This window comes from Vombatus ursinus, unplaced genomic scaffold (assembly GCF_900497805.2).
Source record: "Vombatus ursinus unplaced genomic scaffold, bare-nosed wombat genome assembly UNPS02014801.1, whole genome shotgun sequence".
In the NCBI taxonomy this organism is placed as follows: domain Eukaryota; kingdom Metazoa; phylum Chordata; class Mammalia; order Diprotodontia; family Vombatidae; genus Vombatus; species Vombatus ursinus.
In genome coordinates this window covers 27,672,481-27,688,201 of record NW_020954579.1, presented here as the reverse complement: position 1 = coordinate 27,688,201, position 15,721 = coordinate 27,672,481, and the positions used below count along the sequence as shown (strand labels likewise).

At 34.9% G+C, this 15,721-nt stretch overlaps 1 protein-coding gene across 1 annotated transcript in view; it reads right to left on the bottom strand.

The window, feature by feature from the left end:
• Positions 1 to 15,721, bottom strand: part of BPTF (bromodomain PHD finger transcription factor) — a 150,423-nt gene that overhangs the window by 115,784 nt on the left and 18,918 nt on the right. The window contains 1 exon segment of the mRNA XM_027873395.1: positions 8,036 to 8,858. Coding sequence (XP_027729196.1) covers positions 8,036 to 8,858 — 823 coding nt within the window.

Below are 15,721 nucleotides of genomic sequence, written 5' to 3'. Positions count from 1 at the left end.
ACAAAATCCTAAATAGAAGACAATCATGCTTTAAAAAAAAAGAGCAAAAACTTCTTAGCAATCTCCTATGTACAAATGACCCTATACACCTCAAAGGCCTCAGATGTTTCTAATAGCCCTAAGCCATCAAAAATAGTTAAATGATGATTTCCATCAAAATGGTCAAAAATTTTAAAACTTTTAGTACCTTAAAGGAGGGTAGAGAAAGAGATGACCTCCAGTTATTTTGGGGGGAAAAAAAAAGAAAGAAATATAAGTGAAACTCTTCATTCACCAATAATTCTGTGTAAATATATACATACACACAGTAACATAATCGGAGGGGTGGCTCTCACCTTGGGACAGTAGTATCCATCCCTATAAGCACAGACAGACTTTCTTTAACAAAGTAAATTACAGTCTTGTGCCAGATTCAGAGAAGCATTTGCAAAATATTTTCTTCTTTTCTGTGGTAGGAAGGTAGTGAATAAAAGATTATTTAGAAGGTCCTCTAGGTTTATATCACTCAATATTTTTTGGAGAGGAAAAATGAATTGAGTCAAACATTCAATAAAGTAGTGTTAAAACTCCAAAAATGTTAATATTCACTAGCTTAACATAACTAAATCAGCCACATTCATTTTTGGCTTGATCAACACCCTCCGAAATTGACTCCCGCTTTCCATATTAATTCAATTTTTTTCTGCTAAAATTTTTTTTTCTCCAACTGAAAAGATCAAATTTGGCCCCAAGGAAGAGTTGAGAAAATGTGCTTCCCTCACTTCACTGCAGAGGTGGAGTCCAAGGATGTAGAACCCTGCATCTGTTGTTAAACCTGGATAATATATCATTGTCAGTTTTGCCAAGCTATTATTCCTCCATTTAGAATCTTTGTTTATATAAGAGAAGGCTTGGTGGGTATGGGACAGGACAGATAGATATCTGGAAATGAACATGATAAAAAATAAGAGCCATCAATGAATAAAAAATTATTACACTAACCTTTTGCTATCTTTTTTCCTTCTTCACTATTCTACATTTCATTTTCTGACAGCTATTCCCAACAACCTCTTTATGACTAGGTGGGACTGATAATGGGATTAATATGGTGAATAATCATACTTGTACTACCATTAGTATTAAATTACACAAGAATTATTTCGTTCCTGTGTTATCAGCTCATGACCAGCGCTTTTAATCATTTAGGTATACTGCAGGATTTTAAAAAGCAGCATCTGTCAATTTACCAAGGTGTCTATCAATTATATTATTATTTATTATGCTTTGCAAAAGGTTCCAAAAACTAGTTTTTAAATAAATAGGGATGCCAAAGATCAAGAAATAGATTCTATGCTTAAAGCCCTGCTCACAAAACCAAAAACATTGAAGAAATAATTACAGATTCAGTGTAGTATAGTGGGAAAAGCACTGCATTTGAAGGGAGAGGGCCAGGGTGTGAATGACTGCTCTGCCACTTACCATCTACCAGGGTGACCCTGGACAACTCATTTAACCTTTCTGAGTCTCAGTTCACTCATCTGTAACATGAGATGGTTGGAACTAGATGATCTCTAAGGTCCCATCCAGCTCTAAATCTAGGATACTATGAGTCTAGAGAAGAGTAGGGTTAAGTGGCCAACAACATTAAACAAATAATTATTTGTTGAAAACCTAATATATTTATAGCACTGTGTTAAAAAACAACAATATAAAACTAGGGAAATAGTATTCAGAGACAAAGAATAGTCTAATTTTTTTTAAAATGTTCAAAAATAGAACCTTGCTAAATACTACATGGATAATTCCACTGAAATCAGAATTAGAAGGTCTAGGCTCTAGTCTCTGCAAGGCCACTTACCAGCTATATGATTTTGAGTAAGTAACTTAATCTAAGACCTAGTTTCCTTATTTATAAAACTGAGATAATGTCATCTACCTGCCCTTCCAAACTCATAAGTTTGTGATAATCAAATGAGAAACATGTGAAAAAACTATGAAACTTAAAATTGCCATGAAAATTATGAAATTATTAAGCACCTAGAACAGTATTCTGAACACTATATGCATTTAATAATGCTTACTCATTTGAATTTAACTGAATGACATACATTTATTTCTCAAATTTCAATATTTTTCCATCATTAAAAAAAAGGGGGGGGAAATTACATATATTTCAAAGAGGCAAGCCAAAAAAACTCTAAAAATGAAGAAACAATTCTGATAAAGAATGACAATGATCATGGTTTTATTTTATGAAAGATACTTTTCAAAAAACTTTTAATTTTCCTCAGACTAGATATTCAGTATAATCCTATCATTAAAATTTTAAAGGTCCAAATATAGATATATAAGGTTTTAAAAATATCTTTGGGAGTAGAAAAGAGAAAAATATTTAATAGTTAAGTACCAAGGATGCTTTTAACTTTAAGAATTCTTTAAGTTGTGAATTCATCCAATAGCATGAGTTGATTCATCAGTTTTTTACTTCCATAGTTTATAAAAGTCAATTGAATAGAATATGACTATAAATAATGGAATGGTCTAAAGATCAGGATCACAGAGAAAAGAGTATTCAATAAAAGCATTAAATAAACACTTACCTGATGTTTTCCAGAGAAAGATAAGTAGGAATAGTCTCTGCCCTTAAGATTACTAACTGTATATGGTCGTCAAGAGAAAGAGAGGTGTATGAGATGACATTAAAGTTGCAAGCACAAGCTCCTAGAAAAACGATAATACCAGTAACAGAAACAGGGAAGTGGGGGAGGAAAGCAGGTTTGGGAGAAAAAGTTCTATACTAGACATGCTGACCTTAAGAAGAAAGTGAGACACCCAGGGGGAGATACCTCGTAGGCAACTGGAAATACAAGTTCCGTCCTTCAGGAGAAAGGTCAGAGCTATGGATAATAGACTTGGGAAGAGCTTATACAGCATCAAGGACAGATGAGTTGCAAAGACCACATTGTCCAGCCCTCTCATTTTAACGATAAGCAAAATATGGACCATGGTTGCAAAGATTAATTAGCCGCAGAACCAGGTTAGGATACAGTTGTCGTAACTGCCATTCTGGTGCTTTTTAATTAACACCAGAAAAAAAGGATGAGCTTCCTTATGGGAAGGAAGACCTTCCTACAAGTCAAGGTCTTGGGAAACACCAGTGTTAAAGGGGCAAGAAGAGGAATCAGTAAAAGACAGAGAAAGAGCAAATAGCTAAGGAGGATAACAAGTAAAATGCAATGTCATAGAAAGACTATTAAGTAGTGGGTGGCTCATAGTGTTAGATACTGTGGAGAAGTTAAGGAGGGTAACGATTATAAGTAGGCTGTTATACATAAAAACTAAGAGGTTAATGGTGAAGTAGTTAGACTGGGAAGACAGAATTCAAGTGGCACGAATGTAGACGATACCTTCCATAAGTTTTACAGTGAAGAACAGAAGAAAAGGAGGAGATGAAATGTCAGGGTGACTGGAATATTCTGGGTTTAAAGATTTTTTTAAAAAAGAAGATCTGAGTATATTTATAGGCAAGAGAGAAGAGACAACATAGCAAACTAGAAATCAGACTGGGATTTGGAATCAGAAGACATGGCTCTGATGCTTATCAGTTATGTGACTTTGAGTAAATCACTTCACCTTGGTTTTCTTGGTTTCCTAATCTATAAAGTAGGGATAATCGCTAAAGTCCCTTTCAGCTCTAACAGCTCTATTTTATTTTTCCTTATTACAGATGATTGCCAGCAAAGGGAAATGGAAGATGAAACAAAGACAAGAGATAACTGACAGGAGTGCCCAAGAAAGGAAAAGGGAAGGCATCAGAGGTACAAGTACTAAAAGACAACAAAAACAGAAGCAAAAATATTAACAAAGGGGACCTGAAACACTTATTTCAAGGTTCACTTGACTCTTTAAAAAAAAAACAAACCTCATGCCTTTAAACAAAATATTTCCAATGAAAACATTAAGTTTTTGTAACTTCATTGTAAACTCTTCAAGGGTCAGGAGTATATCTACTTTTGTACACCAAACTACCTACAGATTTACTATTACTTTAAAAAAAGAGAGAGAATAGCAAAAAAACAAAATTGTTGACATCTACCATACCTGATAAACAGAATTATTCTTCAGTTGTTCCTTGTATATATCATATATCATATCATATTATATCATATTATATTATATTATAAAAGGCAGGGATGATATAATTTTATTTCATGCTTACCACAATTCTACATAAAAAGTTGATGCTTAATCAATGTGCACTTTAACAAAGTTGTGGAATAGTATAAAGAATAAACTTGACAATGTTAAGAGCAGTAAGGAAGCTTAAAGATCCACTCTTTAATTTTACAGATGAAAGACCAAAAGTTCAGAGTTTAAGCAACTTGCCAAAGGCTATAAAACTTAGGTTAGTGGTAGGTTAGGTTAGGTTAGGCCTATCTCCCAGGCCAATGTCCTTTCCACTGTATCGTGTAGCAACAATGGATAACATTACTGGATTTAAACTATCAGCACTTAATATCAAATTTTCAATTCTTCATGCACCACCATGTTACATGACTTGTGGCCATGGCTTGTGTAATACCACTATTAAAAAGTTCTGGGATCCTATTGATTTGAATATTTCCTCCAATAATAAAGATCACAATTCATCCCTCCCTGCCCATCCTGTGTAACTACTGCCTCTGTCCTTGAATATGTTCAATGCTAGAATCCACCTAATATGGCAGGGGCCTTCTTGCTTCCTCCTAATATGAAAACAATACCAACAATCACTCTTATCATGTGACCAGTCCATCTTTTTTTGCAAATACATTTTTCTTTTAAGTTCTTCATTTCTTACAGAGTTTACTCAGATCTACTAAGTGTCTCCTCAATATTTCACTCCTTCAGAGACTGTTATATTTCATGCCTTGTAGAAAAAGGTAGGATACTGGTGCTAAAAAGACAGTCTTTTATTCCTGGGAAAAATTTGGAGTTACAAAGGGAGTTTTGCAATTTCTTTAAGACAATCCAGCTGTTCTCCTTCTCCTACTTGGTTTTGGCCTCAACTCATCTATCGTTACTAGTCCTAGACATGTATACTGATTGACGAGCTCCACAGGTTATACATCTAAATGCCTATCATAACCTGGGCAATAAACCTTCTTCACCCACTCAGTTTTTCTGGTGTGGATAGTAACCCTTTTGAGTGGTTATGGATCTCTCCCTGGAGGCAGCAGCTATATTTGACCAAGTACAGATCAAAGAAATCCATGCTGGAGGCAAAACAATTGCGGGGGGGCATTGAGAGACTGATTGACAAAGAGAATCTGAAAGGGGATGGGGAAAAAAAATAACAAAGCTATGGAAAAAATCTCAGGCTTTAATAATACATAAAATAAAGTTGTCCAAGAAAATACCAACAACTAGTAAAATATATACTTACATTCCTATCTACAGAAAATTATTAAGAAAATAAACTACAATACACATAAAGGGCACCTTCAAGAAGGATCTTAATAGGGAACAGGCAGGCTTTCACAAAAGATATTTCACAGGTGATCACATCACTACCAACACACAATTCCCTGAAAGATTATTAAAGGATACATGATTCTACTGCTTTTTGATTATTTAAAAGCAAAATAAAAAAGACCAAAACATTTGATCTTTAAGGTCTTCTTCCAACAGGATGGTTCTCATTCATGCATCAAAATTATTCAAGATTGCTTAAAAGTTCTTAGAAAGATAAGCTTCAACAGGTTTCTGACCCTAAACATCAGGTGAGGCAAGAGGAGTTTGAAAAAATAATGGAGAAATTCAAGTTGAAGAGAGATTTTCAGGGCAGCTAGGAGGTGCACTAGATAGAACATGGGTCCTGAAGTCAGGAGGATGTAAGTTCAATTCCAACCTCAGACACTTACCAGTTGTATGACCCAAACACTTACTAGCCTGACCTACTTAATCACTTAACCACAAGTACCTCCAAAAAGAAAAACTGAGATTTTCTATGAAAAGTGGGATCCTCCAACCAATCAACAAGGCCTACTACGTGCCAAGCATGATACAGCAACGAAATGAAATGCTTGTTTGCAAGAGGACACTGTGCTCCAGAACATCAGAATTAAGAATGGTTAATTCAGTCAGATTTTGTTTTTACTTTATTTTAGACAGATTGGACCCATACCTGTGTCACAGATTCTTACCTTTTGCTTTGGGGTTTGTAGAGATCTTAGAATGAGATAATAATTTGTCTTTACACAGATACAAAAGAAGAAAAGCATCCAATGTGCTTCCACATAGTAATGGCAAATATTCTAAATGATTCACATAGTTCTAAAAACATTTACCAAAAAGCTACAACTATACCACAAAAGGGCATTTAGGGTACAATTTTGAGTTTTAATTTTATTTTGTAAAATATACAAAATCCCTCAAATTTACTATGGCTATCAATATGGACCATTAACTATTACAGAATTAAAAGTGTGTTATTTGATGTTACAACGAAAACAGACTATTCAACATAGTACCTACATGAACACAAACAGCAACCTAACTAAAAATGATAGTTTTGTACTGTGCTATTAGAAAAAATGTTTTAAAAATTAATATCTACATTTTAGGAACAAATTTCTTTTTCTAAAAACAGGAGACAAAGTTTTTATGAAAATGAATTTAAATTTAAAATATTAGCTAGCACATACATGAATTCTTTACTAGTTTCTCTCTTCTACAATCCAACAGCCTATACCAGGTTTTTTATTTCAAAAATGGTTATCATAAATTAACTTATAGCTCCTTAACTTCCTTAAGCCTACATGAATTATACAATCCCAAAAGGTCTGAATTTACCTATGCAGTTGAAATATTTCAATATTTCTTTTCTCCTGCTTTGCATAAAGGTTGGTTGTTTTTTGGTTTTATAAGGAAGTATCATTTTCCTGAAATGTCTTTTAGTTTATTTTTACTTTCAAAATATATCCTTAGTTGAAAATCTGAAAATATTTTAGTATAATATAATGCTAATATGACAAAAGAATTAGAATATAAACCTTACTTTAAACTAATTTATAGAAAATGTTTCCTCTAAAGTATTTTAAGTTTTGAACAACCAATCTACTACATAATCAATAAGTCACAAGAAGAATGGAAGATGAAAAATATTGGACTGGATCCCTTAACCATTAAGTTTCTAGGGCTCCATGTGTTCTCCATTTTAATTGCCCCTCCCAGCCTCTTCCCTTAGTAGTTTCAAGCAAACTACAGTGGTCATTGTGGTGGATTACTACTGTTTCAGACATTAATTCTCCCTTTGCACTCTGCCCCTTGAGGTGCCTTTGAGCACAATGTCTAGCAGCTTGCAAATCCAAGCAGATTCGCGGAATTTTAAAACTGAAAGAAACCTTAGATACCATTTGGTCTAACCCTCTCATTTTATAAATGAAGGGCAACCCAAGGCAATGAGACTTTGTGGAAAATAACAAAAAGGAGCAGCTTACTAAATAAAGCACTTTACTTACCCTTAATTACCCTCCAGGATAATGGAGAAGAAAGAACATAGAAATGGGAGGTTTGGGACAAGACACAAACAAACTACTTCAAAAACTTTTAACCATACTTTTCTTGTCATTTGTAATGACATGGTTATATACCTGAAATGAAAAGTTTATTTCTATCTTTCCCTATGTGTTCAATTCTTGGCCAATATTGGTTTCTGCTACTGTTTTAGCTAAATTAATGTGGAGACTGAGCTAGGAACACCTTTTTGTCACTAAACTTTTTCCCCCTCCAAAAGAAAAAATGGAATACTTTATTATTAAGAGAAAATCAAATATATCTTTAAAAAACCCCAAACAAAATAAATACGCAAAACGATTAGCTATAAAACCACCATTAAAAGTCAGCATATCCCTTGTAAATCAGAAGATATTTAACTTTACAATAATACTAATGATAATTATACCTTATACCACAACTTCGAGTCAAGAAGGAAAATGCAACTTTACCCCAAAGCCTCTTAAACAAAAACAAAACTATTGTTATTTAGACTACACCTACACTGGAATATACTTACATAATGAGTCTTCTGTTTAGAAACCAGTATTTCCTCCGACTTCTGTCATATCCAATAGGCTCGTGTCGAATATATGGTTTATTTTTTTGGATTTCTGCAACACAGTCAGTTACACCAGGTACCTTGTGTGCCACACAGACCTCACACTGCCATTCATCCTCTGGTACCTCCTCAAGAGGTGGTTTTACACACTCTAAATGGTATACTGCTGAGCAAGTTTCACAGCAAAGCAAATCCCCAAGTTTGTGACAAACCCTACAGTGGTCATCATATTGTATCACCCCTTCAGACATCAATTCTTCACGAGCAATGTTCGTTGTAAGAAACTGATCCACTAAAAACTGCAGAACTTTGATTTTATTTTGTACTGGTCCGTAAGGATAGTCCTCTGCTTCTTGATAAGGAAGAACATGATGGTACTCCTTGTCACTCTCACAATACACCCGCAGAACCTCCGGCCATGTCATTCCATCTATGAAATACAGTGTGGAATTAACGCTATCTTTCAGGTCAGCAGGTCCAAAGGTAGTATTTGAAGTGTCTTCTTCACGTAAAACTGCTTTCAAAAGCACTACATGCATCTCTGCCATAAGTGTGCACTGCTCTTGACTTACGAGAGCAGCACAGAAGTCCTCAAAACGAAAAGGAGATAAGCGTAGAACGGTGCCAAAGTTCCGCAGGACTTCATAGATGGCTATAACATTCATTATATGCTCATTGGGCACCATTAAGTCCTCAGAGGATTTAGGAAATTCAAGAGGTGGGATATCTTTTTCTTCCAATATTGGAGAACGAGGGCGATGTACTCTCTGTCTTCTTCTACCTGTAAAAAAACAATTGGTATAGTTACAAATCAATGTACTATATATTTCCTACTACCTAGGGATCTTTCATCTTCTTAAGTCATAACACTTTGAAAACAAAACAGCTTTCTATTTTCTAGTAACTTCAACATTATAAATAAGAAGGAATTTTTTACCCTAACTTTTAAAAAATTATCAAAAACCCAAATTCAGAATTTACAGATTCCAAAATTGAAATAAAAATTTTTGTTAACAGGTAAATGGTGCTAAGCAGGCAGCTCTTTCGCAGTCCACCTTTATATCCCCCCACTTCTAGCACCTTCCCTCTGATATTACTTCTCATTTTTACATTGTATATATCTTGTATGTACATGGTTGTTTGCATTTGTCTCTCCCAATAAACTGTGGGACAGTTTTTTGCTTTCCTTTGTATCCCCAGTCCTGAGCACAATGCCTGGCACACAGTAAGTGTTTAATAAATGTTTAAAGACTCAGTGAATATGAAAAAAACAAGGCTTACAAAGCTAAGGTCATAATTATTTTTAAATGAGAAAATATAAATTATTTCCTGCACAAAAAAAAAAATAGCTCAAGAGACAGTCTTCTATGAAAGGACTGACGTTCAATAAGTGAGACTATTACTCCACCAATCACAAAGTATGTATGGGAAAAGCCTTCATCTGATAAAAACTGGTGGGAAAATTGAAAAGCCATCTGGTAGAAACTGGGCTTAGACCAACACCATACACAATTTTCTACAATACATTCTGAATGGATATGGGACCTTATATTAAAGATCACACCACAAAAAAATCAAAAGTAAAGCAGATCATATATATACCTCTCAACTCTATGGTTAACCAAACAAGAGATAGAGGCAATTACAAAAGATAAAATAGATAACTTTACATGAAACCAAAAAGCTTCCATACAGATAAAATTAATGCACCTCAGATAAGGAGGAAAATGGTTGGATGAGAAAAAATCTTTCTTTAATATTTCTCTGATAACAGTTTGGTATCATGTGTATCATGCACACACATACCCCTATATATCTATATATGACTAATAGCCATTCTCCAGTAGAGAGGATATGAACAAACAGTTCTCAAAAGAAAAATTTCAAATTATTTACAACTACATGAAAGAATGCTCTAAGGCACTATTAATAGGAGAAATACAAATCAAAACAATTCTGAGGTTTTACTGCATATCTTGCAAATTGGCAAAAATAACAAAAAATGGAAATGGTCAATGTTGGAGGGGTTGTGGGATGATAGGTACACTAATACATTGTTGGTAGAGCTGTGAAATGCTCCAGCCATTTTGGAAAACAATTTTTAATTATGCAAATAAAAGTGCCTAAAATGTCCGTAACCTCTGAACTAGAGATTCCATTAGGGCTTATATATCAAGGAAGCTATTAATAAGAAGAAAGTCCCCATGTATACCAAAATATTTACAATAGCACTTGTTATGATAGCAAAGAATTGGAATCAAAATAGATATATGGAACAAAGACTGGAAAATTGCTGAACAAATTGTGGTACATGAATGAAATGAAATACTACTTTGTGGTAAGAAATTAAGTATATGATGAATACAGAGAAGCATAGAAAGACATACATGAACTGATGCAGAGTGAAGTAAACAGAACCCCCCCAAATCAATACATACAATAACTACAGCAATACAAATGGAAAGAACCACACATCAAAAATTAAAAAGCAAATATAACAAAATTATAAAGATTAAGCAGGACTCTAATGAAGAGAGATGAGAAGACATTCCCAGCCTATTCCTTCGTGGAGGTGGGAGATAAGTGAGTACTGTACATTTTACATGTTTTCAAACTTTTTCAATGTATTGATCAGTCATGCTGGTTTTTTCCTCTTCTTTTTCTTTTCTTTAAAAAATACTATTTGTTATATTGTTATATTGGGTGACTCTCTGAGAGGGTTAAAGGGAGAGATAATGGGGAAATTTTCAAGAATTTATAATTTTTATATATGTTATATACATATACAATTATCTACAAGGTTATCTATTTTACTGCAGAGATTTACTTTCCTTTTGATAAAGGTTGGACCAATGTACATAATTACAATCCTAGAAGAGATGTGAATAAGATGTTCAAGAGATAAGATTTAGGTAAAGAGCAGGTTAAAAAAAAAAAAAACCTGCAACTAAATCTTGGGTCAGAAAAAACAAACATGCTGCACAGAGAAAATAAATCCTTAATGGTACTATTTTAAACACATTCTTCCTCAACAGAGTAAATGTTCTATCTTTTGAAAAATAAAACCTCTAGAAGCTTGAAAATCCTTAAATCATACCAGAGCTTTCTCTTCTCTGGAGTAAATATTCTTACTAGCTTCAACTTTTCCTTATAGAGATCTTGTTTTCAAAACCTTTAATCGTTTTTGTGGCTCTCTTCTAAACAAACTATTCCTAAAGTTAAAATTATGACATTTTACACATAATAATACAACACATGAAGAAATCAACAAATTCACATAGGAACATAACAGCAATTCTGTAAAGTATTTTTTCTTCTAACAACTAAAAAATTTTCCCCTCCCCCAAAAGACAAATATAAACACAAATGTTTTCCAAGGAAATCGCCTCTTTATAAAGGGTAGACTAACAACCTGATATTTCTATTATATCAAGAAAGCCAACTTTAAAGGACCTAAGTTGGAATCCTGACTCTGCCACTGTGTGATCTTGACCAATTGAGACAATTTTCCTTATCTGTAAAATGAGAGGTTTGGGATGAATGGATCCCTTCCCTCTCTAATTAATGATTTTAAATCAATGCAGAAGGGGGCAGTTAGGTGGCACAGTGGATAGAGCACTGGCCCTGAAGTCAGGAGGACCTGAGTTCAAATCCGGCCTCAGACCAAACACTTGACACATACTAGCTGTATGATCCTGGGCAAGTCACTTAACCCTAACTGCCTTAAAAAAAAAAATGCAGACAGAAAAAGAACCATTTAGTTCAACCCCTTCATTTAACAGATGAAAAACTGAGGCCCAGAAAGATAAAATGACTTTACCCCAGGTCACACAGCCAGTAGCTGATGTAGAGTTTAAACCCAGGCTCTCTGACTCTACATCTAGCTTATTTTTTCACTATACCATACTGCCCCACCCCATAAATTATTAATTATATTTTATGCCCAATCACAAGAAATCACTCAACTCTACTATCCTTCTAGCCCATTACCTCGCTAATAAATAAACAAAAGCCCTTTTCCTTTTTTGTCTGCTGGTATACTACACTGCAGGTTCTCCTCCCACCTTTACTTAAGATTATTCTTCCTTGCTCTTCAACTGGTCTTACCCCAAGACTCAATCTTCAATGCTTCTATTATTTCTGCATTCCTACATTAGTGGCTTCAATGTCTAGTATAAGAGAAAGAGTACTGGATTTCTAGTCAGAGGATCTATGTTCAAGTTCTGACTCTCATAGTGAGCTTTGGGTAAGTCACTTAATTTCCCTGGAGTTTCTGAAGCTATAAAATAAAAGGGTTGCACTGGATGATCTCTAAGATACATGACAGCTTTAATTCAACTCTACGCAGAATACTCCCAAATTTTCATCTCCAGTCTCTTTCCTAAGCACCAGTCCATCATCTCCAACTGTCTACTGGGCATTTCCATGTGGATATCCTGCCATCATATTTTTTTCCAAACTAGTTTCTTCCATTTCTGTAAATGATTTTGTCATTTTTCCAATCATATAAATTGATAATCATACATTAAAATAAGTACTTTTTAATGTGTCAGACATGATAAAAAGCACTACAGATACAAATATAAAATAAGGCAGATTCTGCCCTTAAAGAATATTTATTCTATGGGAATTTAACTCCAGCCTCAAATCCTAGCAAATTATCCTCATATCTAGTTATATGCCCAGTCTCACAAACTCACAAAGTAGTACAGTGCTTTATAAACCAAAAACTCCAGCTACTAGGGTAAGAACTCATTATTTTAAAAAATCGTCTGGTAAAGGGGAGACTGGCAAAGATGGCACAGTAAGAGGAAGCAATATAATTCAGCTCTCCTCTACAACTATTCCAACAAAGCAATAACACCAAAGTAGCAAATGGGAAATCCAAGAAAAAACTAGTCAGTGATTTTTGCAGGACAGGTCAGCCTAGAGAAGTAGCTAGAGCTACTTCTAGTAGCTAAAGCCTTCCCACAGTCCAGGAAGTGGGTTCCTTCTGCAACTGTACTTGACAGAATGATGGGGAGAAGAGGGTGCAGATCCCAGGGCTGAGTGTCACATTCAGCAAGGAATGAGAACGAAAACTGTGGCTATAAGTAATAACTAGGAACTCAGACCTGGACTGAGGCAGAGTACTAGAAAAGGAGCAACAACTGAAACGAGCAGCAGCTATGTGGCGCTGATTTCAAAGTAGGGTCCCCAGTCCAGTCCATAGCTCTTGCATTGAGGCAATCAACTGAGTTGCCATGGAAGGGAGATCAGACTAAGACAGTCTGCAGACATGTTGATCTTAACCTATACAGAGCCTTCCTGTTGGCTGGCAGCATCTAGTGGAGCTCCAAAAGACACAAGTTATGTCCCCAAGATCCAAACCAAGATGAAGAGTTTTCAGAGTTCAGAGCAAAAGGGCAGTGTAGGACAGACACCACTTAAGCTGCATTGAAGGTTTGAGTTCCCCAGTCTAAGATGTCCCTGAGATGCCTGAAGAACAGAATACTCCAAGAAATTATCAGAACTCCAGAGAAGACAAACTAGGTCCAACCAAAGCCCCTGACATCCCCTCCAGGCAACTGAGTACACTAAGCTTGGACTAAGTCTGGAAAGTAAGGCTGGAAGAATAAGTGAAGAAAAAAAAAGAATACTATACAGGAGTATTACGGTGACAGAGTCAATCGATATACAAATGCAGATGAAGAGAATGGCTCTAGAATATGTACAAGCAAAATCTCAAAGAAAAATACATCTTGGATAAAAAATTCAACTAGAATTCCTGAAGAGATAATGCAACAGTTGGGGGGGGGGTGGTTTGTGAACTAAAAATGACTTTATAAATTACATGAAAGCACTACAGGAAAGAACCTGGAAAAGGAGAACACCAGAAGGGGGAAAAATCAAAAAAGAAATGAAAGCTATGAAAAAAAACTGGGAAGAGAATTAACAGTTTGGCATAAGAGGTATAAAATCTTTCCCAAGCAACAGATTTCTTGAAAATTAAGACAGACCAACTAGAAGTTAATGATTCCAAGACAGAACAAGAAATATTAAAACAAAGTCAAGACAATAAATATGAGGTATCTCATGTGAAAAAATAACCAATTTGGAAAAACATCAAAGAGAGATTATTTAACAATCTATGGATTGTTAACCTGATTTTTTTAATTGTTAACCTGAAAGCCAAGCCTAAATAGTCCAAACATCTTATTTAAAGAAGTCAGAAAGAAAACAGTCAATATCTTTGAGAACCAGAGTGCAAAATAGAAATAGAAAGAATCTACCAAATACCTCAAGAAAGAAATAAAATTAAAAACTCCCAGAAACATTAGAGCCAAAATCCAGGGCTTTCAGATCAAAGAAAAAATATTACAAGCAACCAGAAAAAAGAATCCAAGTACCAGTGGGTCAGGATCATACATGCTTTAGAATATTACACAGATCTATTACAAGAAGAAAGCAAAGTGAAAATAGAAGAATTCACCAATCACCTCTTAAAAGAAACTCCAAAAAATGTCATAACTTAAATCCAGAGCTTCCATGTCAAAGTAAAAACACTCTAAAAAGCCAGAAAGAAAGAATTCAAGTACTAAGAAGTCATAGTCAAGATCATACAAAACTTGGCAGTTACCATTATAAAAAAGTGAAGACTTTGGACCATGATCTTCCAAAAGGTAAGCCTATAGTCAAGAATAACTTAACGTATGAAAACTGAGTATAATCCTTCAATGGGAAAAAAACAGATTTTTAATGAAATACAGGACTTCCTGATAAGATCAGTGCTGCATAGAAACTCTGAAATATGATCAAGCAGAAAAGACTGTATACAACGATGAAGTGTTTACTTTCCAAGAAGAAGAAATGACATGTGTTTCCTTAGAACCTTAATGTCATAATAAGAGAGGTCTGAATTTTGCTATGTTTTGATGATCTTAAGAAAGGAAAGGAAAAAAAAAGAAAGGAAAGGGTAGGGAAAAGAAATTTACTAGGAAAGTAAGGATGAGGGAATTGATTATCTCATATAATCCCAGTTTCAAAAGTAGAAGACTATACTATGAACAAGGAAAAGGCAGATGGAGTGGGCATCATTTGAACATCACTTTCATCTACATTGGTCAAAAGAAGGCAGAACAGAAAAAATATTTACTGGAAAAATACATTCAACTGAGCAGGGTAACAAGAGAAGGGGGAGGAGCGGCTAGGTGGCGCAGTGGATAGAGCACTGGCCCTGAAGTCAGGAGGACCTGAGTTCAAATGTGGCCTCAGACCAAACACTTGACATTTACTAGCTGTGTGACTCTGGGCAAGTCACTTAACCCCAATTGCCTTTAAAAAAAAAGAGAGAGAGAGAGAGAGAAGGGGGAAAGGGAGAATTAAAAAAAAGAGAATAGATTCAAGAAGGGATTAATTATAAGCATGACAAACTCCTATGAACTGTGGATCAGAATGAAGAGTTTAATGGAAAAGAAAAGGTAAGAACTTAGAATGGCGGGGTGGGGGGGAGGAAAATAGGGGTGTAAGAGCTAAGGAGAGCTGGGAAGAGGAAGTAGATTGTTTCAAGAATACAGCACACTTTTTCATCATGTTCATTGTAAAAAGTGGGGGAAAGCAAAGAGAGGACTATAAGTGTGAAGAGATGAACTCACCCAAAAAACA